Here is a 26,702-nt window from a genome sequence, read left to right as displayed (position 1 = left end):
GCCATTTGCACATGCTCATTGGAGACTCAGATTTTAGCAGCTAAAATCTTTGAAGATTCCATCCTCCCTGAGCATGCTGTAGTCTGAGCTGAGCAGGACTCTCCCTGCAATTCCCTCTCTGGGCTGCTGCGGGCTGGGCTGGTTCGAGCTCCAGACACCAGACCTGAGAGCAAGATAACTGTCTCTCCTGTGCTCTCAACGACACTCCTCTACCACCACCACCTGCCCACTCTCCTGCTGGGCCCAGATCACTTGGTCTGATGTGATGGAGCTAAAGGCGCCAACCCTGCTGATGGCCTATAGCAGGGATCAGCAACCTTTGGCACGCAGCCCATCAGGGAAATCCGCTGGCGGGCTGGGACGGTTTGTTTACCTGCAACGTCTGCAGGTTCGGCCGATCGCAGCTCCCACTGGCCGTGGTTCACCGTTCCAGGCTAATGGGGGCTGTGGGAAGTGGTGGCCAGCACATCCCTCAGTCCACGCCACTTCCTGCAGCTCCCATTGGCCGGGAACGGCGAACTGCGGCCAGTGGGAGCTGGGATCAGCCGAACCTGCGGACACTGCAGGTAAACAAACTGTCCAGGCCCACCGGTGGATTTCCCTGACGGGCTGCATGCCAAAGGTTGCCGATCCCTGGCCTATATGGATGTAAATATGATGCCACATGATGGAATTTCTGTTTTTTTCAGTTTGCCTTTTTAAAAAACCGAGGCAATTGCACACAAACTATGTTAAATAATATTAAAGTGGCAAAGTCAAGAACTCGAAAGTTAGGAAATACCATAATTAACATTGCCTTTCCAACTTAAATTTGCCCTGTATGTGCTATGCATTATGGTACAAACTTTAGTGACATGATCAACATACTATTTTTCTAATGGACCTTTGCCTCATTCAGTGCACAGTATGGATCTGCTTTGGAGATTGTTTCGAATCAGGGTTGTACAGTAAAGGAGACTGTTGTCTGTAAGACCTCTGCTTCATTTGCTGCAGAAGCTGGAAGGTGTACAGTGAATGTGGCAGGGCATTGCAGGACGAGGTTTCATTGTTAAGGCAGTTGAACATTGCCCTGAATAATGTTCTTCTACCTCTGGCACAAAGTTTGTGTGGGATGTTAGTCAAGCTGCTTAAACCAAACTTTTCACAGGTGGCCACTAACTGTTCCTCATTTTCTGCGTACGTAACTTGAGACCGTGGACTCTGATTTGCAGAAGTGCAATCACAGCTGCAGCTGAAGTCAATGGCAGCTGTGCTTTGAACATATAAAATGCTATATAATGTTAAGTACTCTCAAAAATCAGGTCCTAGACATCTCAAATTGGGCACCCAAAATTATGGATATTTTTGACTGTAGTCTCAGTGTGTCATTTCCACATCTGTAAAATGAGGATAATAATATCCCCTTATCTCAGAAGGATTTTTTGAAAATTAATTTATTAATATTTGTGAAGCACTCAGATGTTATAGTGATGAGTGCCAGAGAAAGCCCAGAGGGAAAGAAATAATTCTGTCTCCAGAGTCGGGTTTAAACAGTGTGCAGTAAATAAGGCACGGGGCCACACTTTGTTCTATGAAGATAAAACAAAATATTGAATAGCTGCTCATTAAGTGAGCATCATTCATCCTGTGTACTTAATGAGGGAGGGATCCTATGGGAAAAATAGTATGTGATCATGTAATTAAAGACTGTATCGTACTGCATATACAAAAGTGGGCAATACTGAAGCTGCACAGGCAACCTTAATTCTGGCATTTCCTCACTTTTGAGTGCTTGACTTTGCAACCTGAATAATGTTCTTTTAACAGAGCTTTTTGTGTGTAATATACATTTAAAGTGTACATTAAAGCTAAGAAATCTGTCCACTTACTCAGTAATATCTGTCTCTTAGATGTCACAGCCTTCCAAAAGGAGAGACTAACTGTTTCAACCAAGTACTCATGGAATTTAATGATTTAGTGAGTGTGAGCTATTTGGAAGAAATTATATTCTTAACCTGGTGCAACGAAAAACCTCAGTCCATAGCCATGAAGGGTAACATTTTCAATAAGTGACTTTTGGGAGCCTAAGTCTCATTTTCATTGTGATGCTTTTGAAAATGTTATCCTTGTCTTTTAAAATGACTCTTGTTTTGACCGCCAAGCTCAGGAGCTGAAACACAGTGTAACTTTACGTTCATGGGTCTGTCTTTCAGCCTCCTGTGTGTCCAACACATCCACTTGCAAAGGTGCCAGTTTCATTATGGTGCTGGTTTTATGAACGAGTGTTTGATAACACACACAAGTCCAAAAGCAAGCAGTCTCCTGAACATAATCATATGAGATAACATATGAGAGTCTGTTTAAAGCAATGAGGGTGAAAACAGAAAGTACATTATCCATATAGTCAACTTTTACACCAAGGAATGAAAATTATTGTAATTGATAAGGGAGGGTTTGCTCAATATCCTAGGAATTTCAACACTGAAGCAATGATAAACTTTTGGATTTCAAATGCGTAAAATATACTTTTGGATTTCAAATGCGTAAAATATACTTTTTCAGTTCTCTAAACTTCTTATTTATTTGTAAGACGCTATTGCCTCCAAGCCCCAATCAAGATCTGGTCCTCATTTTTGCTAGGTGCTGCAAAAACACAAAAGTAGATACAGTCTTTGCCATGAGAAGCACTTCCCTTTCCCTCTACGCACCTCATTAATTGTACGTCCTCGCAAGGGGGGGGGTGTATTTTATCCAATGCAAGGAGTTGGATAGGGCCCCAAGGAGTTGGATAGGGCCCCAAGATTAAAAAAAAAAAAGTAGCAAACTAATTAGTACCGGTTTACTGTGGTTGTGATTCTGACAGCCTTATTCATACTGAAGAGTCCCAATGAAATGAAAGGGGCGATGCGAAAAGTAAGGTGACGCAATGAGAGTGAAGTTGGCAGAATCTGGCACTGCGTGACGAGGGACCTGGAGGCAGCAAAACCATCTGAGTTGGTGATGTGCAGTGAGAAGGGTGTATGTGGTGCTGTGAAACAAGTTACATGCCAGAGGCAAGGTGAGTGGGTAGTATGAAAGTTTGACTAAGGAAGAAACAGGTAAAATATGCTGATGCAGGACAGCAACACAAATCTTGCAAGCATTTCCAAAAGCTCGGTGCTAGCGGTAGACCCTAAAGCAAGCCTACAATATGCAGCTGGCATCAATACAATGAAGAATGATACTCTTTTCTGATCTTGCAGCTGCTGTAGGCACAACCAGCTTTTTTTATTTTTAAAGCAAAAGGCATGTGAGTCCTTTTTATTGCTAGATTTTGTTCTTCCTTCCTTGGACGAATATCCACACTGCTAACATAAGGGAAAATCCCACTCACCATACGTATTTGGGGTCTCACATGCACATAAGCAGCTAAGCTGGCATGGAAAACAGAAATGGCCTCAATTTTATATTATTGTGGGAAAAGAAAGTGAGGACATTGGGACAGTACTGAATCTTCCCCTCTCCACTTGCTCTTCAAGCCATAGTGTCTATAACAATCACAGTATATTATCATCTTTCCATACTTTCGGCTGCTTGTGATTTGCTTCAATGTTTTAGTGAGGTGGAGAACATTGTGGCCTGCAGCTAGGCCATCTCAGGTTTTGATCTCGACTTGGATGATAGACCTGCAAGAAGTGGTATTTGTGATTCATCTAAATCTATGACAGTAGTGGGGACATCATCATTTTTCATCCGTAAAAGTGTCTTCAGGGGTAAGAGGCAAGCACGTGGGCAACACTGGTTAAGCTTGTGCAGCTGCTGCTTCTGCTATACCTGTTCTATGGACAAATAGGGGGCTTAAGTCTTCAGGCCTGTCAGTCCAAAACCTTTCGCCAGCACTAGAAACATGACACTAAAAAAAAAAGCCTGTGCATTGTGTATTAGTGAAAATACACACAATGAACTCAAATGGCGACTTAAAGGAGTTGTGGTGAATGTTTTATGATGGTTGCAAGCAGCCTTGCGTGTTATGAGTTACACACCCATATCAGGTTTCAGGGTGGTAGCATGTTAGTCTGTATCAGCAGAAAGAACGAGGTGGGCTTTAGGCCACAAAAGCTTGTGCTCAAATAAATTTGTTAGTCTCTAAGGTGGCACAAATACTCCCATATCAGAAACAAAGCTAACCCTTCAATGTCTATTATAATGCCATATCTCAATATGTACTTTACTACAAGGTATTTAAACTAAACTAAGAGTCTTCCCAAGGCCTCTGAAACCAAATGGGAAAAATACATATTAATTGGGGAATGGAGAAATGTTCTTCAGTCCATCAGTTATATTAGGTTTCATGGAAAGTGCATGACTGCAGAAGGTAAACCAGATGCAGTGTGTGCTGAGTGAAACATGTCCTCCAATTTACATCATTAATGTATCTTAGAGAAACAAGGCCTGGCCTTGCAGTCCACTGAAGTCAGTGGGAGTTTTGCCATCACCTTCAGAGGGTAGAAGATTGAGGTCACGTTGCTTAAGACAGTGGCCCTCAACCAGGAGTCCGGGGCCCCCTGAGGGGCTGCCATTAGGTTTCAGGGGGTCTGCCAAGCAGAACTACTGTTAGACTTGGTAGGGGCCCAAGGCAGAAAGCTTAAGCCCTGCTGTGCAGGGCTGAAGCCCAGGGCCCTGAGCCCACCACCTGGGGCTGAAGCAGAAGCCTGAGCAACTTAGCTTTATGGGGTGCTCTGTGGTATGGGACCCTGGGTAGTGGCCCTGCTTGCTACTCCTTAACACCAGCCCTGGCGTAGAAAACAGTTGCTGTGGAACAGGTGGGCCATGGAGTTTTTATAGTATGTGTGTGGGGGTGAGGGAGCAGCTCAGAAAGAAAAAGGTTGCGAACCCCTGGCTTAAGAAACCCTGGGCCTGACCTGGAGAGGTTCTGAGCACCTGCAAATCCCAGAGCAATTAATGAATGGTGTGGGTGCTTTGCACTTTCAGGATCAGGCCCTAAGTGGTTTATGTTATATGGCAGATAGTCATGGTGTATGCACTTGAACAGCATAGCACAGCAGCACTCAACATTGCTAAGGCCATATGATCACATTCCAGCTCACATCTTATTGAATGGAACTGCTCATAACACAGACGTAAAGACCTATCAATGGCAGACACAGCAACTTTCAAACCATGCCCCTGCTGGTCCTTATTTTGTTCTCATTTACAGTGGTAGAAATCCAGAGTAACCTAACTGATTTCAACAGAGTGAAAGAGATAGGAATCAGGCCCCGTTTTTCTAACCTCCACCAGGATGAGAATCCAGCACCCTTTTTATAATATCTCAACGACCTCAGTGTTCATTTAAAATGAAAATTTCCTGACTATGCCAACATATTACCAAATTCATATTTAACCTGTGTTCATCTTCCAGAATACATATTGCTTAAAACATTTTTTTAAACAATGTTTAATATAAAATACAAGTATAAAGTGGAATCTGTGCGTATGTAAAATGTGCTCTTGTTCTGAAAACTACACATCTCCTGGCACTACACAAACTAACCACAGTGGAAAAACATATTCAAATCAGTATATATTGGGTTAAGAAGGGGTTGTTGTAGCAAGCCAGGGAATATTCTAAATAGGGGACACACTGCATGTTTTAACTGCTGTGATAATTCTGCATAAAGAGATGTGAAGGATCCAGCTCCTTGCCGTAGCATGCCATGTATCACTGAATAAAATTACTGCCATGCAGTCTGTTAGTGAAGGAATGCGTAAACAGGCAATGTAGCCTTGCATCAGTTCCACAAAATGTTGCACAACACAAATGCCTCTCGATGTGTCATTTCCTGCTTGGCCACCAGCCCAGCTCCTGACAGTCAGTCAAAAATAAAAAAAATAAAAAAACCGAAAGAGATTTAAAGCTGTTCTACTCTAAAGCACATTCCACCAACCCCAGACTTACCCCTCCACCCCCACTCCTTGGAAGAAAAGAGAGAGAACTTCCTAAAAGCTGTTATGGTTCTAAGTCTAAGAATCTCAAAAATCTCAATCACTGCTCTGCATTTTATAAGCCAGTCGGCCAAACAGTTAATACCCAGACTGACCAGCTCCTCTTGCTAGCTTGTGCTTGTCTTTTGTAGAGCATACAGACAAAAAGACAATGTTTGCTCATACCTTTCATCACGTGTGTACCTCACAGGCTTCAGCTGCAGATAAATATTCTGCAAGTAAGTGTAATGAAAGCAGAGTTTTTCTCCTACCAATTAATATATACTGAAAGCAGGGCTGACGTTAGGGGGTAGCAAGCAGGGTAATTGCCCGGCTCCATGCCACAGGGGGCCCCATGTGACAGGGCTCAAACTTTGGCTTCAGCCTCTCATAGCAGGGTTCGGGCTTCAGCTTCAGAAAGGTTGCAGAAATCCAATGTGTGAGCAGGTAAGAGAGACGGGGTAGGGGCCTGCTCCGTAGTTTTTGCCCTGGGCCCCAGCAAGTCTAACACCATCCCTGGCTGAAAGCTCAAAATTTCACTTCCATTTGAGTGGATCACAAAATGTAGTCTAGCCATTTGGAGACTACATTTTATAAGGCTGGTACATTAAAGACAGGGGCAGTTACATAACAGAATATGTCAGGTATTTGAGAAGGCACAAATTTGCCCCAAGATCCCTGCCCCATCCACTCTCCAGATTCTATTACCCTGCATGCCATGCTCCGTCCTAATCCAACACAAAGACTGAGCAGCAGTGTAGAATTCCCTGAACTGCATTCTGGCTAACTCTGAGTTAACTAGTCATAAACCAGCTCTTTCCTACAAAGAGACACAGGAAGAGGTTCACCTTTTCCCCATGTAAAAATGGGCAGCTTTTACCAGTTCACCTTCTAGACTCAATCTAACAAGGCAACCTGACACCATTGTCTTAAAATATTTTAAAATAATAACAAAGCAGAGCGAGGTGAAAGCAGCAAGCTTCTACAAGTAGATGTTTAATACAGCTAGACAGAGCTAATATTAAGAGCTTGACTTTCCAAACTGCTGAGCCTCCAAAGCTCCAACTGAAGTCACCAGGTGCTATAAGTGTTCAGCACTCCTTCAGGTCAGGCTCTAAATGATTGCAATATCTGTCAGGGTATTGCTGCTACTCCTACTGGAAAACATACAGTGTTTGTTCTCTCGAATCAGCTTGCCAACAGAAGGTCAAAGTACCTTGCCTATCAACACGCCTTACAAATTCAGGATCTAAAGCATGAAGTCATGTTTTAAGATGATAAGCTGGGCAACCCAAGTAAATGACATTCTGTAAAGATGTGCATAATTTTATGTTTATGCTACTTAGGATGAAGGTTCTAATAAGTCATCAGTTGTGTTCCTTTAAAGGGAAGTTTTATAACTGAGATGAATCACAACTGCAAAAGATCAAAGTTAAAAAACATCAATGATGCCATGGGGTACTTTTTAATCTTGTAATGAATGATGATCATGTGCTCTTATGAAGTTGGTCCAACTGCCAATGCCAGATGTGTATATTAAGAAAAGAAGTTGTTTGTGATGTGACAGCCCTGGATTAGCCGCCAGAGAGAGGAAAAATAGGATAACATGCTTCAGACATTTGAGTGAAATGCAGGTCCTGGCAAAGAGGGGTACTGTTTGCTGATACATAACTCATTAAGAAAAATACATCTGCTATCAGAGCCACTTGTTGAACAGAAGTCATTATTGCCCCCAACCACCATAGCTTTCCTCATGCAAGGCAGGTGCCAAATGTGCTAATTTATTACACTGATTAATGCAATTACTAAAGAGCAGAAATTAGTGCAGGGACTCTCAGAAGAAAAACACTTCAGTGAAGCTTCTACAGAAGAGTCCATTTTCCAGAGCCGCTCTCTCCCTAAAATTCACATCAATGACTCCCATTCAAAACAACTAGTGAGTCTCTAGCTCTTATGATCCCATATCTTATACATCAGTCCAAAACAGCAAAGCTTGCACAAACCAACCAACTCTGAAGATGAGCATCACAAACCAGCCAAACAACATTCCAAACTTAAATTGGCCCTTCTTGGCCACATCTGACTGACTGGAAACGACATACAAGTGGACTCCATCAAAACTACAGGAACTGATTTTCAGAGTTATTGAGCAGCCACACTTAAGAGTAGTAGATGCACATCACATCTGAAGATCTGTCCCAAAGAGACGAGAGTAAAAAATTCAAGTTGGTTTTAATAGGATTTCTAAGATATAGCCTGAGGTTTTTTTAATTGCTTATTGTGATGGTGCAGTCCCAGTCTAATTAGATTATTCCTTCCACAGTCTGTGCCATCCCTGCCTATTCAGATGCTACTCTCTATACACTCTTCTCCCTCCACCCCCAAACTCACACTGTCTCCTCTGCTTGGAGATATCCAATTTCATGGATGCATCAACACATGGAAGCAGCCCCTAAATGGATTAGCCAAATTCATTCCTGATGTAACTAACTCCTTTAGCATTACACCAGGGACACATTTAGCCCGAAGTTTCCAAGCAGGTTAGACAGGGCCAGCAGTCACAGGTGAACACAGCATCTTTGGCAAGAATAGAAAATTTACCAAAAGAGAGTAGACAGACAAAACACTCTCTGCAATGAAACTTGAAAGCAGAAAACCTCCAACAAGAGCAGGCAGCACTGGAGGCATCAGTGGAATGAAATGCATAAGAGCAGAGTTGCTTGACTGTTCTCACTGGCTGATCGGGGGAGAATTATGCAGACGGGGCAGGTCTTATGTAAGGCAGAAGACATTTTAAACCGCTTCTCCCAATCTTAGGGGAAGGACCTGCAAAATCAGCTGTATCGGCCTGGGAGCCGCTTCCACTTGTGTACAACTCTACCTACCTGTACCTTTGCGGTATTTTATGTAAAAACTCCCTATAATCTCCTCAAAGGTCTAGTCTGAATTTGCTGATCAAAGACAAAACAATGAATTGAGATGCTTCCATTAGGAAATATTTTTAATGTGGTTATTCATCAAATAATCCTTAATCTCTACATATAATTTAAATACAGCTAGACCTGGTTAATCCCAATCAATTTGGAAACACTGTTTCTAGCTAGATTAAGAAAAAAATCTAGGACTGGCTCCTCAGTGGTACCTGCACGATGCAAGATTGATTACCAGTTAAATCTGCCAGCCAGACAGATAAACCAAGATGAATTAACCAGGTCTGACTGTATCTATTAGTAGGAGCTATCTATAACAATTACTGGAACATAACCAAACACAACTGTCATAACAAGAAAGCCAGCAATTATTTCAAATAGATTTTTGATAATTAAGGCGTGTGCATGTTATAAAAGGTACAGGGGTGAGTGAAAGTATGTTTTTTTAATTAAACACATTCTCTGTGCTTGGGAAATACACAAAGACAGTGGTGTCAACATGCTAGGGCTTTTATGGTTACTTATTTCGCTCCTTAGCTCCCAGGATCTGTGGTAAGTACCCGGTTGAAAATGGACGTTGTGCTAGGAAAATCCAATTTCAGGCGTGACGTGATTAACCAGCGGTCATTGGGCCAGAGGCATTAAGTGTATAATGGCAAATGAAATCCTGAGCAAAGGAGGAGGCACCACTTTGCATTTCCCCGCATCTACTGAGACTGATCCTGCATGGCACTGAGAGAGTCTGCTAACTTCTGAGTCTCCTCAGTTTGAAGTCAATGGAATTTGAGGGCACTCAGCACCTTGCTGGATTGGGTCCACTGTCCCAAAATCAAATGATACATGGAAACAGTAGGCCTGATTCTCATTTACACCAAGGCCCCTTTACACCATACTGGCAGTATAAAGGACCGTTAGTGTAAATAAGAATCAGGCCCACTGTTTCTAATGTTCCCATATAATGCCAGAGTGGTGTAAAGGGGCCTCAGTGTACATGAAATCAGGCTCAATATTGCCCTAATTCAGAAGAATTTAAGCACATGCTTAATTTCAAATGTATGAGTAGTGCCACTGAGTTCAATGGAACTACTCACATACTTCAGAGCTAAGCATGTGCTTAAGTATTTTGCTGAATGGGGATCTATGTTTCACAAAGAAATGTATTCCATCTATAAGACTCTATTAAACAACATTAACATTTTACTTTTACAGACTCACATCAGCAGATATTAGAGCATAAAGAGGGAACATAGTACTTACTCCTTGGCTCTCTTGGTCCATCCACTGTAACTTTTATAGCTCTGTGGTACGTAGCGACTTGCGGGGGGTTCGTAAGGACAGTTATTGTTAAGGTAAAACTCTTCCCTACAGAGAGAACAAAAATAACAAATGAAGAATGACTATAACATGAAAACAGCTATATTCATGGGCAGTAAAGAATAAAAGGCATTTACAATTCTTCCCAGTCACTTCCACAATCATGAAAATTAAAAACACAAACTAATCATAGGAGTTTTCTTCCCCTTCAGTTATACTCTAATATCAGTAATACCATCCAAGTGTTGACAATTTAAGATTTCTTATTTAATATTAGATTGTGACACAAGGATAGAACAAGAGTAATTCACTACTGAGGATAAGCCAAATTCTGCTCTCATTTATATCACTGTAAATCCAAAGCAACTCAGTTAACTTAAATAGAGTTATTTAAGTTTTACTGGGGGGTGACAGAGAGCAGAATTTGTTCCTAATGTTATTTACTTCACATTGTTTTATCATTTTATTTGTTTGACTTCACTACAATAATACGAGGGAAAAAATATACATTCCTCATGGGTGCCATTTAACATTTAGTGTCTCCGTCCTTAATCTGCCTAACATGATATGATGCTATCTTCGTTACTGGAGCAGATGTTTTTCCTTACATATACTCCATCTATTAAATCTTTAAATATCTATCCACTGACAGTGAGAAATTGTTTTTGTATATATAAAATATTTTCTATCACAAATCTGCATTTTAACTTTTCAGTGTTACATTTCATATAGACATTGTACACGATGATCTGCAGCCTTTGGCACAATGAAGAACTAAATAAATAAACCAAAAGACTGGATCTCAGCATACATTCTCCCAAGACACTGGCCTCTGTTCTGCAGACTCACTGACAGTTGTAATCAGTCAGATATGCAACGGTTAGTCACGTCAAATAGTCAAAACTGCAAACTCTTTCAAGACAGGAAAAGGTGGGCGTACAACAGTGACTCAATAAAACAGTCAGCAATCTCAGGCCTTATTGCTCATTTAAGCTGCTACTTTACCAGAATCTTAAAACCCTTTTGTTGGGTTTTTGTTTTTTTTTTGGCCAGTGACTTTTTTTCCCTCTCGTTGAACTCTGAAGGCATTCAATCAAAACACAAATCTTAAACAATATGTAAGAGCGCAAAACTTAATGCAATCAATTCAAAGCCTAATAGAGAACAGGCTATATATAAAGCCTAATACAGAACAGGTCTTTGGCTGTCAAATCTAGTAATTGGTCTTTCTTTTCAAGCCAAGTCAGACACTTTCAAAACCTGCCTGAGACACACATCATTTACTACCAAGCGTACAACTTCAGACGGTCTTGGCCATATTTTTCTAAGAGCAAGCGACAGAGAATGTTTCAAGAGAATAGAACCGTCATATAGAGTAAAATAACTTTCCAGGTGGAACTGTGTTCCAGTTGCGCCCATTTCTCCAACAGACACAGCTGAGAGTGAAGTCTGTGAATTCCAGGCTCTGGCAGCGGGGATGAAAAACCAAAAAGGTCACATTCTGGTAGCAAGCAGCAACAAGAGCATGTGGAAGAAGTTAGCTGCCCTCATCCTTGCTACTCTAGAAAAAGGTAGAGAGAGACCCTTCTGCAGGTCTCTCAAAACTGACATTGCAGAGAAGGGTAACTATAGAGTAATAGCAGGAATTTAACCTATTGCTTACACAAACATTCACCAGTGACATTTCACCCATTTGTACAGGGGTGGCTACGGCTAACATCTATGGGAGTTTCCAAGTGCATCTATAGACAGAATTTGGTCCTACCATATTATGGTTTTACTAATATGTCAAATGGTCATAAAAGCCTGTCTAGATTGAACAAAACAACACGATAAAGCACACTGCTTGTGACAGTTCAAAAATTCATTCTACAACCAGACAAGTACTGCAAGGTTTTCTAACCCCAAAATATCTCTGCATAATACAATGGCCAAAAAATACACACTTCATATAAAGGGCTATATTTTGCCTTCTGCCAAGGCCTGTGCGCATGTCTAAATTATCATCCTGCCAAAGCCTAACTACGGGCAGTTGAGCACGTCTAATTTGAAAGGGGGAGAGTTTTCTTTTCCCTACTTGATATTCTTAGCTAAACAGATGCAATAATGTATCAGCATTCAGGAAGTCTCAGCCCTCCAAGTAACCAATTCACTGCTTTTTGTAGTACAAGGGCCCAATCCTCAAGGTGCTAAGCACCCTCTACTTCCAGGGAAGTCTAAGGGGATTGAAGGCATCGGCACCTTTTCAAGATTGGGGCCAAAGTACATTTCAGAGGATTATGTATTTGTGTGGACACTTACGCTTTCCACAGTTAGATTTAATTGATTTTCTGGATATCTTTCATCAGCTGCAAAATATTCCTATATACCTTTTTTTAATAGCTTTCTCTGTGCCCTTAAAAATTTAAACTATTTACTTCTGGTAGCTAATGAATAATTATAGTACTCTTTAATGAGCCTCACAGGGTAAGAAATTATTTGGCACTCTTGCTTGAATGTGTCCCCAAACTGTGCATTCTTTGTCATTAACACATGTGAGTGCAACTGACATACTAATGGGCAAGACTGACATATGTTGGAGCCTAAAGCTAACGAGAAATTAGCTTGGAAGCAGACTTGGCGACCTGTGGATGTGTTGCATATTTTTTCATCCAGATGCTAATGTGCTTAATTCAAAATATCAAGACACAAAAAAATTAAGGGCCTGATCCAAAACCTACTGAAGATGGCAGTCATTCCATTGACTCCAATGGACTTTGGAGCAGGCCCCTAAGGATAAGTTAGTGCCCTACAACCTCGCATAAGCAACTCCCACTAATGGGACTTCTGCATACACATTTAGGGCCCAGTGTTAGGGTACTTGTATTTCCCCATCCAAAAAAGTGTCTGTGTTGCCATGGGATAGAAAATAAACAAAACGGTGAAGTGGCAGGTAATCTCTTTTGTTGGATAATATTAAAATGTGCAATCAGAGTATCCCCATTGGATCATGGGAAAGAAGGGAAATGGAGAGAAGGTAAAGAGGTAGGTTGATGATTCAGACTTGATGTTTAAATTTAGAGATACAAAGATCAAAGAGGGAGCTATTTTGACAGATGTAGATGTAAAGTCAGAAACAGGTGTGGATTAGTTTCTTGCCTCTGAAAAATGACTTCTTTACTATTTTATTTTTCCTATCCAACTTCATGCACCCACCAGTATTCTTCTCTGCTCTCTTTGTAGCTTTCTCACGTCTGTTTGCTACTACTGTTTGCTTTCCTGCTATTTTAAGTGGTGTTATAAAAATCTATCATTAATGATAACTCTCTCTCTCTGTTCTGTCTAAGTCTGGAAGACAAGTCTGGACCAATTTCTCCATCCCGCCTCTGGCAGCAGAATGTGGCATTTCAGATCTTCCACCAAGTCCCGGCTGCTTCAAAGGAAAATCCCTACTTTCTTCCGTTAAGATCATAAGAAATATAGGGGGAGGGGGTCAGCTCTGTTTGGACATAATTACACTTCATCAAAAGAAGCTTTCTTCATCTTCCATGCGTGAAAAGTCTGCAAGCAGTTAAGTCTGTCTTTTTTCTTTCTTTTTTTTTTAAATATAAAAATTGCTATTTGGGAAACTAGCCAAAACTCAGAAAGCCAATATAGTAAAACAGTGCACACCCTTTGTTTTTCTTTGAAGTTTCTTAAATAAATATGTTGAGAGTTTGTAAAGTACACTATCACTTTTCCATAGATGTTACCCAGATTGATCAGAGAAAACTTCTTAACCAAAGACTGAAGAACACAAAAGATAAATGAAACTACTTTGGCCAAAATTGAAAAGTGTTCTATATATATATAAAATAAAAATTAAAATATGTGTGTATATGTATATAGTCCCTGATCCTTTAGATACTCTACTTCATTTCCTATGTTTTAATAAAAAAGTGTATTTCATAGGTTTCAAATGAGATTCAGAGTGCACAGGTAGTACATCATATGTCAGTTCTTTTTCATCGCTTGTTATGGGATATAACTACTGTACTTTTACTGTAAGGCTGCACTGGTAGTGGAGCCAGAGAACCTTCCGATTTAATCCATCAATGGAAAGACAAAAGCAGACAGCAACTTTTATTTTTTTTTTAAAGGAAGTAAGATAAATGGAAGAGAAGAAGAACACCTCATCCTAGAGGCAGTGAACTCCATTTTTATATCGTATTACCTTTGCCAGAGAGTGGTCCTTTATTATACATAATTTTAAAAAACTTAAAAGCTAAAAAGTACGCATTATTGGCCACATACCTAAAACAAAATCTGCTCACTGGAAACACTTTTAATGGTAACAATGTGCCATCTGATTTGAACTACAGAGGCAGTTGTCAGAGGTTTGACTTTCTCTGATAAACGATCGCTCTGTCAAAGCAACTCCTCTACATAGTGTATTATTATAAAATTAGCATTTTTGTTAACTTTGCAACAGAGTGTGTAAACTTTTTTTTCCCCCTCGGATGACTTTTTAAAAACTAAGTATTACATGAAATAAACAAAAATATTTAGGCTGAATCAGTGGCCTGATATAGCAAACCCCTCTAAGGATTCCTTCAGTAAAAACTGACAAGTCAGTTTCCTTCAAGGCATCCTTTCAGTCGTTAACTCAAATTTTAAAGCAGCTGCAAGAATTTTAAAAGGAAATTCTTTTCAATCTTGCCTTGGTAATAAAAGCTTCTTATGACTGGAGTATAGATTTCAGATTAGAGGAAGCTCTTAAGCAGCAAAGAGATAATTTTAGAGCTCTAAATCTTTAGGAAACTAGAAAGTTATATACTCTGCCATTCTGATGTAAGCAATGTGTATTAGCGGTTAAATTTCATTCAAACCAAAAGCCTACAACCAAGGTTTATAAAGTTAAGCAAGCTACAGACACAGAACATAAGATTGCATGTTGCAGCACATGTGGAGCCTGATCCAAAGCATACTGAAGTCAATGGAAAGCCCTATGGGATTAGGCCCATAAAGTGTATGGCCTATAGCAGGGATCAGCAACTTTTGGCATGCGGCCTGTCAAGGAAATCCGCTGGCGGGCAGGGCCAGTTTGTTTATCTGCAGCGTCCGCAGGTTCGGCCAATCGCAGCCCCCACTGGCTGCGGTTCGCCGTTCCAGGCCAATGGGGGCTGCGGGAAGCGGCATGGGCCAAGGGATGTGCTGGCCGCCACTTCCCACAGCCCTCATTGGCCTGGAACGGCGAACCACAGCCAGTGGGGGCTGCGATTGGCCGAACCTGCGGACGCTGCAGGTAAACAAACCGGCCCGGCCCGCCAGCGGATTTCCTTGACAGGCCGCATGCCAAAAGTTGCTGATCCCTGGCCTATAGCTAGGGCCCTACCAAATTCATGGCCATAAAAAACGCGTCACGGACCGGGAAATCTGGTCTCCCCCTGTGAAAGCTGCTCTTTTGTGTGCTTTTACCCTATACAATACAGCTTTCATGGTGGAGATTAGCGTTTCTCAGATTGGTGGTCCTGACCCAAAAGGGAGTTGCAGGGGAGTCACAAGGCTATTTTAGAGGGCCTGTGGAATTGGCACCCTTACTTGTGTGCTGCCTTCAGAGCTGGGTGGCCAGAGAGCAATGGCTGCTGACTGAGGGCCCAGCTCTGCAGACAGCAGTGCAGAAGTAAGCGTGGCAATACCATATCATGCCATCCCTACTTCTGCGCTGCTGCTGACGGCTGCTCTGTCTTCAGAACTGGATTCCTGGCCAGCAGCTGCCACTCTCCAGATGCCCAGCTCTGACGGCAGCGCCGCCGCCAGCAGCAGCGCAGAAGTAAGGACAGCAGTACCGCAACCACCCCACAATAACCTTGTGAGCCCCCCATACACACAACTCCTTTTTGGGTCAGGACCCCTACAATTACAACACCTGACATTTCAGATTTAAATAGCTGGAATCATTAAATTTATGATTTTTTAAATCATATGACAATGAAATTGACCAAAATGGTCTGTGAATTTGGTAGGGCCCTACCGATAGCACATGTGAGATGCAAAGAACATAACAATAGCTCTTCCTGCTACCAGTTAAGAGGCAGCTTTACTGTTACAGAAGCACATGCATTTTCCTTCTGTCATTACCATGGCCTGAAATTTGTTGTGTGACTTCATGTAACTCAGAACGTGAAACTCTTCACTTCATTCTCCCCTCCCAATATGAGTAAAATATAGAACCAGGTCAGCAAATATTTTTTTTTCAAGATTCAGAAGTCATAAAAACAAGCAAAAAATTTCAGGAGTCAGAAAAACCTGGCAAGGCGCACAGACAACAAACTTGGTTTGGACAAATGCTGAAGTTTGCGAACAAAACCAGCATTTATCCCTGTAAATGAAAGGCTGATGGGGATTTATTTGCAGACTAATCAGTATTTCATTGTAGAATCAGTTTGACTTCTAGACTGCATTTGTTATTCATTATACAAATATAAAATGTAACAGCGTACCTCTTCCACTCCTGCCCACAAATCTTAGGTCATTAAACCTGGCCACTTGGTTCTTCATCACAGCAGAAGCGTTCCTCAGCTCTGCAGAATAGTTTTCATCATTTCCAGCCATGACGGTGACCACGGTCCCATCAGGTACTTCTCCTAAAGCCACCACCTGTGACAATGGGGAGACAGCAATAATTCTTGAAATTAGGTTTGAAAATGTTTGTCTTTGTTGCAGTTTACACATATGCATCTTCGGTATTAAGCTCTGCGGTGGTTATTGCTGTCAACTGTGGTCAATAGTCATGAGCCAGCAGAGTAAGGAATAAAGAGTTACATCAAACAGAGAAACATATCATAACGTCTCACTTTCTCATAGTCTAATAGAGGGTCCTTCTTTGTTTTACCGCGTCAGAAACGTTCAGTATCTTTATGGGGAGTATTATGGTTTAATAAATCCTTAAAGCCAACTTTGTTCTTTGCAGCCCATGTGCAGTGGGACAACATGAAATATGGCTCATATCCATAAATCATACATGAGAATGCATTTGAAATGGAAAGTTGGATATTATTATCAGCAGCCATTTCGCTCTGCAATTCTGTTCTATTTAAACTTTTAGACCGGCTCCCACCCCTGTAGTATCTGAGCACCTGCTCATGTCAGATTTCACCAGAGAAACTGGGTCAGGCCCAGGACCGGCTCTAGGCACCAGCAAAGCAAGCACATGCTTGGAGCGGCACAATCCCAGGGGCAGCATTCTGGCCATCCTTTTTGTTTTTTTTTTTTGCTTGGGCGCTCACGCTCTCGGAGCTTGGGGCAGCAAATTTTTTGCTTGGGGCTGCAAAAATCCTAGAGCCGGCCCTGGTCAGGCTTAAAGAGTTGGAGGGGAGACCTCCAAATAACATCTAGCTGCAGCGGGGAGTAATCCTGGGGCTTCAGTAAATGGCACACCTCCTTTGGAAGAGTTCTCCAACATTCTGTTATGAGGCCTTCTGCTGCTGGAACTGACATCTCTCAGATACAACATAAAACCAAGAGCCTATCCACTTGTAGCTCTTAAAGATCTCCTAGCACTTGTCTCAAGAGTAGGGTGTGGTTAACACTGGTGTATTGTTCTAATTCTAACTTGGGTGACAACATTATACCACCATAATTTGGCCTTGTATTTCAAATATATATGATATTCTCACGGCTTGTCCTACAGATTGTTTACTGCTGGAGTGGGCTATTAAACAGATACTGCATTTCAGTGCAGCCAGAGATGAGAACAGATTATTATATTCTGTTTTGACAATGCTTTGGGATATAAAATAGTATTTTTATATTTAAATTAGAACATGAACACTGATTCACTATGAAAGTTTATTTCAACATTACTTCAGATAGGATGCAATGATTCTCCACAACAGTACCAAGCAAATAATTTTCCTAGGCCCTTTACTATAACATTACTAACACCAAATATAAATGTGTTACAAATAGAGTCACAAATTTTGCGCATGAGAGTTTTAAAACTTTTTATAAAAATATTTGGCCTGAGACATTCTAGCTTATGATTCTACTGAACCCTGTCCCTTTACAGTTACTACCATTTGATGGTCAGATATTACTTTTTTATTATTCATACTACAAAACCAGGTGATGATCAACTCTTTTTTTCTGAAATATACGCTATGACATTTTGTAATCAATTCAGCTTTAAATGTCTTTCCCAAATATGATCATGTCTGAAACTAATAAGTTCAGGTCAAATCATACCATCAATTAAGTAGAAATACCATAATTAACAGCTCTGAATAAATATGGATGGAATGATATAACCCTGTGTGCTGAACAGCAACAAATATAGTGTCAATTGTATACCAAATTTGAAATATACCTTAATTGATAGATTCCATACTAAAAATTATTGCTCCGGTGATCTAAATTGGAGCAAGTATGTAGCAAAGCTGATGCACTGCATATGATGGATTAAATTGATGCTTGTATAATTTTCCGAAGACCACCTAACATACAAAGGGAGTGTTGCCACTAACTTCAGTGAAGCAGGATTTCACCCCCAAAATTACTGCAAAGTGATTTTAATGTCACTGACACAAGAACATAGGAACTGACATATTGAATAAGGCCCATGGTCCATCTAGCCCAATATCCTGTCTCTGACAGCTGCCAAAACCAGATACTTCAGAGCAAGGTGCTAGAAACCCCACAATAGGCAGATGTGGAATAATCTGCCCACCTACCCTCTACTAGTCAGAATTTGGTTTAAACCCTGAAGCATGAGGTTTTATATTACTTCTAAAAAAAATTTAAATTTTGAGTTTTTACTATTACCACTCTGGATATTCTTGTTATCCATATACATGTCCAGTGTAAGTTACAACATATTTTTAAGTATCTTAAAAAACAAAAAAATCCAACACATTACATCCAGAAAAGCAAAAGAAACTCAGAGCAGAGAAGGAAGTGCAAGTCTGTCAAGGGGCCTCAAGATGAGGGAGTGAAATTACTCTGTCCTCAACTCACCTCCTTGTGTCTATGTATGCAGCAAATCAAATATTGGGTAAGATTGATCACAATCTGCCTTGAACCCTTATAATAATGAACAATATAGATTGCTATCTGGACACAATGGCGTGAGCATGAGTAAGATAAAATACTCTTTGAAGGCCCTACTATCTTGAACCCTCTACGTCTTCATTTTCAGTGGGTTTCACTCTGATCCGTAAGTGGGTTTTTATTTTTTTTAAATGTTGTTGTCTATTTAAGTTCAATTTGTCATTTTAAACAGCAGTACAATTTGTGTATGACACTTCTTGCAAGGGTCATAGTGCTGGTGTGCTGCTCATACCTAATATGTACCAACATTATTCTTAATATACAGCATCCTTTGACACACTGTTATGTAATGTCACTGAATATTATTCTTACTAAGAAAAGACACATGGAGCTCTGGGTGCAAACATGAAACTTTGTCTAATAAAACAAAGTTCAAACATACCACACAAAAGATTTCTCTACTACTGAGTAAGAATAACACATTTACCACTGGCATTTTACGTTTTTTGTAATGAAATATTAATAGGCTATGGCACATTTGTAATGTCACTGTTCTGGCCCATAACTTTACAAAAAAGTCAGAAAGTTAGAAAAATACATATTATTTATACACTTTTTAAATTAAAAATAACTATGTATTGAAAGACTTTTTGTGTAAAGAAGTGAACTTGAGTTGGCAGTTTTTATACCACGTATCAACCTAAAATGATTTAAAATATCTTAGACAGAAAATCAAGGATTATAATGCATTGCAAAAAAAAAAGGGGAGTAGTACTAATCATTAAACATAAATAACTAAGAGTAGCTACTCTGTGGGCTGTTTAGCTATTTTTCAAAGATTAATATCTCAGCCATTTAAAAATATTTATTTTCCAAAAGGCACCAATCCATACTAAAATACCTATAAATTCTGGTGGCTAAAAATTAAGCATGTGGGGTTTTTTTTAGCTAGGTCTCAGCAAAAAGGCACATGGAGCCACAAAACACAAATCTTAGAATTTGAAAATGACTTTATCAATGCATGTACTTTTTCGAATAACAATTCATGTCTGGTCTGGCAACCTGTTTGCCCAGTTTCAGTCCCATGGGATTTGAAATGGCCAAGATATGTACACTGAAGACTGACGTTATAAATGTGAAGCAAAAATACTACACAATAATATTATGTAGTAAGACTCTTTACATAGTAAAAAGATTGTTTCCAGAAAGAGCTTGTGAACATGGTATTAGCTGTTTTCAAATACTACTATCTCTATCATTTCAATACCTTTGCTTGCAAAAATACTAAAAGGCATTATTCGCATAAAGGAGTCCCAGAATGTAAAACCTCCTATATTACAAATAATGTCTTTTCTTGCCTAGAGTTTGCCAAAAGAGCATCTGAAGCTATTAAAAATATTTTAATGGTCTATAACTTAAAACAGAATAACTGATTTGCACTACTTTTTGTTTAAAAAAATACATCTGGACTGACAATTTATACACCAAGTTCAGCTTGAACCTATTTAAAACAGCTGAGTTATAAACTCTGAAAACTGGGGGTTAGAGTGAAAACGCTGACAGACCCTTAACTACTGGTGCTACTGGATATAGCTTGTATACTGTACATTGATTTTTTTCTTGATTGTTATTATCTTATGTCAACTAATGCTTTTTGCTACTATCAGCATCTTGCAGGACAACAAAGAACATACAAGCCTGATGTAATAACTGTGTCTTTGTGCGTTTCAGTAAGATGCTCCCGAAAGAATTGTCAACTGAGGGACAAATCCTGTTATCCCTACTCAAGTAAGTAGTCCCATTGACTACTATGGAACTACTTGTGAATAACGTGAACATGATTTGGCCCCAGTCCCATTGTCCCAATTTCCTTTATATCTTAGCCACCTGAACATTATTAAGCAGCTACAAAGCTATGTTAATAAGTGCATTGTTAACATTCTTCACTATAAAAATAGTTTGCACTAACTTAGTCGTACTACTCAGTACATTAAACAAGAACTCCCTTCACAGCTCATGTAAATATTAATACTCCAATTCAAGTGTCTTACTAGCCAACATGATTTTAAAAAATTATAATCAAAACTAGCACTGTTTATAACATACTTCCTTTCCTACCGTTGATTTATATCTGTTTTTTTAAATTAAAACAGTGGTATGTCCAAAGCACTTTTTAACTAGAGAATCCTATAACAGAATTATGATATACTTAACACACCATTCAAAATATTATCATCAACATATTATTTATTGCCAATAAAACTTTAGTTGCCAATTTTTAAAAAGCATGCTGTATGTGAGCTAGTTACTGTACATCCCAGATCTGTATATATATATTGGTTAAAGATAACTGCTACTGCGTTACATTAAGTTATAGTGATATTTTATTTTTTGTTATATATGCATTTGGATTATTTCATCTTGAAATTGTGCAGAGTTACATACCATTTTAATTTATATAGTGAAAAGAAAACTGATAAAATATGTGTTCAGGATAATTATTAAGTAAATGTAATTAGGATTTACAGTACAGTTTTTCATTAGTAAATAAAGGTAATATATACAGAATGTATATATAATGCATGCATATTCTCTGTGTAAAAATACAGATGTATGTAAATGTACACATGCTTTATAGCTGAGTGGTGGTGTAAGTGGTCAAAGAACTGCTTGTAGTCAATTTAATATCCCTGACACCTCAATAAACTGGATAAATCTATGCCGGTCTGTCAATAGGTACATGTATGGCCTTTATTACTGTAGTATTTGAATATTATGCATACTGAATAATTTGTCCAATTTAGCTAGTGTGTGCATAAATATATATAGACAGAGAGGAATTGGGAAATGCTCTAAGACATCTTTCCTTTTATCTAGTTTAAATACGATTTTTTGTAACCATATCTTGTGTCATGTTTGGTTCATATTTTTCTCCTAAACTTTTTAATCCAGCAGATGTGATAGTATCCTTTAAAGGTAAGTAAATAAGAAACAGTAGAAGGTGATGCCTGACATTTCAAAAGAAGCCAGAGACAGATATAACTGCAACGTGTAATGTTTACTTCTGTGAACTATAACTTTAATACTCATCTAATTAACAACGATCAAAATTACAATAAAAGTTGCCTGAAATCTCCTTCTCCTTCCCCCCAACCACCAGTGCCCTCTGAATAAGACTTGCTAAGGAGAAGTGATCTACACCTGATATTTGCCATGGCCCTTTAATGCTTGGCAAAGTTACAGAAAGAGAAGATGTTTCTAATGGTTTGTATAGCCTGTTCTCTGCAATCTTTAACAAGTGGGGCCCACAAAGACTACTAATCATTTAACTCTAAGGCAGACTGGGTTCTTACACAACCTTTCCCTGTCATATATGTGAGCTTCAGACAAATGTAGTCTGTTTCTCTGTCTGATATTAAAGCAAGCCATTCAGTCTCCATGTCCGCTTTTCATACGCTTATTTTAACATCAGTTTCATTTACTGATGCTCTTGATTTTTCAATTACAAATATATCCCCCCTTAATAATGATTACATCTCTATCGGTCAGGAACTACAGCACTCTTAGATAGTTATACTTTGTTCTAGAAAAATACTGATTTCAAACTCTTCTGCTTTTCAACGATTTTCAGGCCAGGTAACTACATTTTGCCATGGATGCTGCAATAGCAGGAGGTTGGAGGGGTTTCGATTTTACACAGGCAGTAACATCCACATTTGCAAAGTTTAGATCTGTTAATTCCGGTGCTGGGTTTTGGACTGACTCAGGTGCTGATGGACAGGCACAGGTGCTTTGGGACAGCCGAGTTACTACTCATTTCACCACTGAAGGAATTGAAAGAAATCTGCAGCGGAAAGTTTGGTGGGAGGGTAAAGGCTTGCTTAAAAGCAAACACACAAACAACCACCAAATAATCCTTTCTTAACATTAGCAGAGTGTGTGGATGTCGATTGAAAACGAAAAACAACATTCCCGATTTAGATCTGGGTGGTATTTATTATTTAAATAGCGTATGATGTTTCTGATAACTTATGCACTGTCCCCTGTCAAAATGAGCGTCTTCTGGACAGACACTTCCTAACTTGTCCAGCAGGAGAAGTGAAGGGGTACCATCTCCCATTGGGAGGGCAAGAGCTCCGTCCCCTCTCCCCACTCTTAGCCCCTTTGTAGATCCCAGTTTTAAAACCTGGATAATTTTTCTACCCCTAGCTTGGGAGGATCTGTTCTCCAGAAGCAGCTGTAAAATAGTGTAACTCCGGGAGGCAGCAACACCTCCCCCTACCTCCTCACATAATGAAATACAAATAGCTTGTCACTTCGCAAAAAGTAAGTTCAACCTGACACCTAGAGAGACACACCCAAGTGAAAAAGGGGAAAAAAGTTCCATCAGGAACGTGGGTCCTTCTCCTGGTGTCCTTCCTAAATCAACAGTAGGGCACGCACGCACAACACCATCAAACTCTGCTTCGTACCCATTAATATATCAATTAAAATGCCTTTAGACATTGTGAAAGGAAGGGGGCAGACCTTTGGTGCTGAAACAGAGGAGAGGGAACATTTGGAGGAAGCTAAAAGCCACCCTTTCTCCTCTCCCCTTTCTTATGACCCTATACATTGCTTTGGAGATGGGCAAATCCCCCCACCTACTGGAAAGATATTCTGCATCCAGTCTTTCTGTTACTTAGAAGTTACACGGCTCATGTGGTTAGGGGGTGCATTGTTCTTCTGGTTGGCAGTGTATGATGGAGTGAGGCGTTAGCTCCCTTGCCCTGGTAGTGTTGGGGTGTCTGGGATGTCAGTGGAGAAGTGGGTTCAGTGGGTGCTAAGGAGTGGATGACTGTTGTGGGGGGGCGCTAATAGGGAGGCATTGTTGGTGGTTAGGAGATGTGGGTATGAATGGAGCGTAGTTAGATGATTCCTACGGTGGTTGAGAGTATGCGCTTGCTAATAGGAGGCGTCAGCCTGTGCATTGCCCCTGTGGTTGGGGGTGCCCGGTCGTTATAGGGGGTGGATAGTTAGTTGCTGCACTGCCTTGTGGTGAGGGCGGGTGTGGTTGTGAAATGAGAATAAAGGGTTCCTTTTCCTTGTGGCTAGGGGTGTACTGCTAGCCGGGGGGGGGGGGCTGTGAGAAGGGAGGTGGCCCTTCGGGTCAGGGGTCTATGCAGTGACCAGAGGAATGACAGGATACGATGCCCACTCCCCTAGTGCCTCGGGGGCACGGTTGTTCGTGAGGGACCCCTAAGGGGTGCACAGTCATTGGGGGGGCACATGGGTGTTAAAGGGGGCAGAGAGAGGACACACTGCCCTTGCTGCGGGGGTTGTATAAGTGTTCACTGGAGAAGGTGGGGAGCGGGAGGCTAGCCTGGCTCCGGTCGCTAGCGGAGAAGCGGCGGGGAGGCTGCCGGGCACACCGAGCGTAGCGGCGGCCGGGGGGGGGGTGTCTTACCTTGAATGCCACCGGGAGGGTCTTGTTGCAGCGCCAGTGCGAGGGCAGCACGGAGCACAGGAAGTTCGGGCTGTCGGTCCGGACCAGCTCAGCGGGGTGATCGGCGATGATCTCCACCATGGTGCGGTTATCGTGGGGGCGCAGCCTGGGCACGGCCGCCGCCGCCTCTTGCTGCTGCTGCTGCTGCTGGGCTGCCACTACCGGGCTCACTTCGCTCATCTTGCCGGGCTGCAGGCTGCTGGAGGGGGGGCTGAACCTCCGGCTGGTGCTGGGATCTACGGGAATACGCATCACAACAGCCACAAGTTAGCGAGCTGAGGGGGCGGTGGGGGGGTCACTCGAGGAGGCGTGTAGTGGGGGGGTTAAAAAAAGGGGTGAATGGAGAAGTGGAGGGGAGAAGACAGGGGAGGAAAGAGCAGGAGCGGGTTAAATGCAGGAGGGGAAAAATCACAGCTAAAAAAACGGGGGGGGGGGTGATGTGGCTGATTTGGGGGCGAGTCTGCAGCCTGGAGGAATGGGGGACACAGTGTCTGGCGGTGGGATCCTAGGGCTGTCCCCCTCTTAGCAAAGCCCAGCTGGAAACTGCATGGTCCCGGGTGCTGCAAAAAGAGCTTCTCCTGCTTCCTTCCTTCTTGTTCAGTCTCTCTTGCTCTTTTTTCCTTCCCTCCTTCCAGCCACCGCGTCTTCCCTCAAGTGCTCGGGATTTCCTCGTTTTCTGTCTTTCCTTTTGTCTCTTCTCTTCTCCTTTTGGATTTTTAAAGGTTGCCTGGGAGAGGTAAAGCAGCTGCTGATTTCAGCTTCCTGGGTTGCTGCTGTTTGCAGGAGAAGCAGCAGCGAGAAGAGGAGGCTAGGTTTCAACTACTGAGTGGGGGTGCTAAGGGGAATGTCCCGTTTTCCTCCAAGGAAGTCTCCCCCCTCCACAAAAAAATCTTGATCGGAGAAAGTTTAGATGCCAAGTGACTTCTCAGCTTTTCCGATTATTAGTTATTGCTTCAGGAGGGAGAGGGGACTGGGGTGGGGGGTGGGGGTTAAAAAGTTTTGAAGAGTGTCTCTGCAAAGCTGTTTCCCTTCCCCCAAAGCTACTTCAGCCCAAACAAGAAAGTTCCTGGGTTTTTAGCCAGAAAACAACAACAACAACAACCCGTAGTCAAAATACTAATAATTAAAAGAGAAACATTAGGAGGCTGCGTAAAGAGGAGCAGGGCTTTTTTAAAAAGTTCAGACTTCTGATTCCCGGAAAAATAAGAGGGGAGAATAGACACAAACAATTGTCAGGCTGTTTTCTAAAATACGCTTAAGTAACTTGTTGCAAAAGGGAGCTTGGGTGCACTCCGGTCCCTTTTAATTAAGTGGCGGCGGGGTTCAAGTCCGTTGAGTCGAATAGACTAACAAAAATCTTTTTTTTTCTTCCCTTGATTAACAACAGCGAAAAACCAAAAAGGTAATTAATTTTTTTCTGAAAAACTGGTTTTAAAAAACTTTCTTTTGAGTCCCAAAAGTTGAGTCGGGGAGGATGAAGGAGCCGAAAAAAAAAATGCCTCCGTTGGTTTTTATTTTTTTTTTAATTTTTTTTTTTTTGGTCCTAAATGTGGTTTTTGGAGGCTGGGATTTCTAATTATTAGGTTTTTGTGGTTTATATATACAGGACTCTGGCTAAGGCGATCGTTATGCTGATGAGAGTCAGCAGCACGTGGTGTCTCAACCCCGTCCTCATATTTCGGCAGCCTTCAAAATAAATAAAACAATGTGCATCCCCCACAGGAGAAGGAGCTTTGCTTTCCGGCGATCTCCCCCACCCGGGGACAGGACTAGAGGGAATGACAAGACTGTCTCCGACCTGTACTTCTCTCCGGGTTTTTCCATGAACACATTTTTTTGTTTGTTTTGAAAAAAGCCTGGGCTATCTTGTTTGCCAAATAAATAATAAATAAAATAATAATAATAATACTTTATAATTTGGTGCCAAGGATTTTTTTGCTAAGACCCTGTCAATCTAAAGCCTAAAACATTTCCTTGAATAAATGAAAGCTAGAAAAAAAAAAACCCTTCAGACTATTAAGGTA

At 41.1% G+C, this 26,702-nt stretch overlaps 1 protein-coding gene across 3 annotated transcripts in view; it reads right to left on the bottom strand.

The window, feature by feature from the left end:
- Positions 1 to 24,930, bottom strand: part of RUNX2 (RUNX family transcription factor 2) — a 104,455-nt gene extending 79,525 nt beyond the window's left edge. For all 3 annotated transcript variants that reach the window (XM_074947465.1, XM_074947466.1, XM_074947467.1), the window contains exons 1-3: positions 24,640 to 24,930; positions 16,649 to 16,805; positions 10,131 to 10,235 (exon numbers count right to left, since the gene is read on the bottom strand). In XM_074947465.1, the coding sequence (XP_074803566.1) occupies positions 10,131 to 10,235; positions 16,649 to 16,805; positions 24,640 to 24,930 (553 nt within the window). The remainder of the gene's footprint in view (positions 1 to 10,130; positions 10,236 to 16,648; positions 16,806 to 24,639) is intronic.
- Between the last annotated feature and the right edge of the window lie 1,772 nt (positions 24,931 to 26,702).

The sequence above is a fragment of the Natator depressus genome, chromosome 3, assembly GCF_965152275.1.
Source record: "Natator depressus isolate rNatDep1 chromosome 3, rNatDep2.hap1, whole genome shotgun sequence".
Lineage (NCBI taxonomy): Eukaryota > Metazoa > Chordata > Testudines > Cheloniidae > Natator > Natator depressus.
This window is presented reverse-complemented; position numbering and strand designations above follow the sequence as displayed.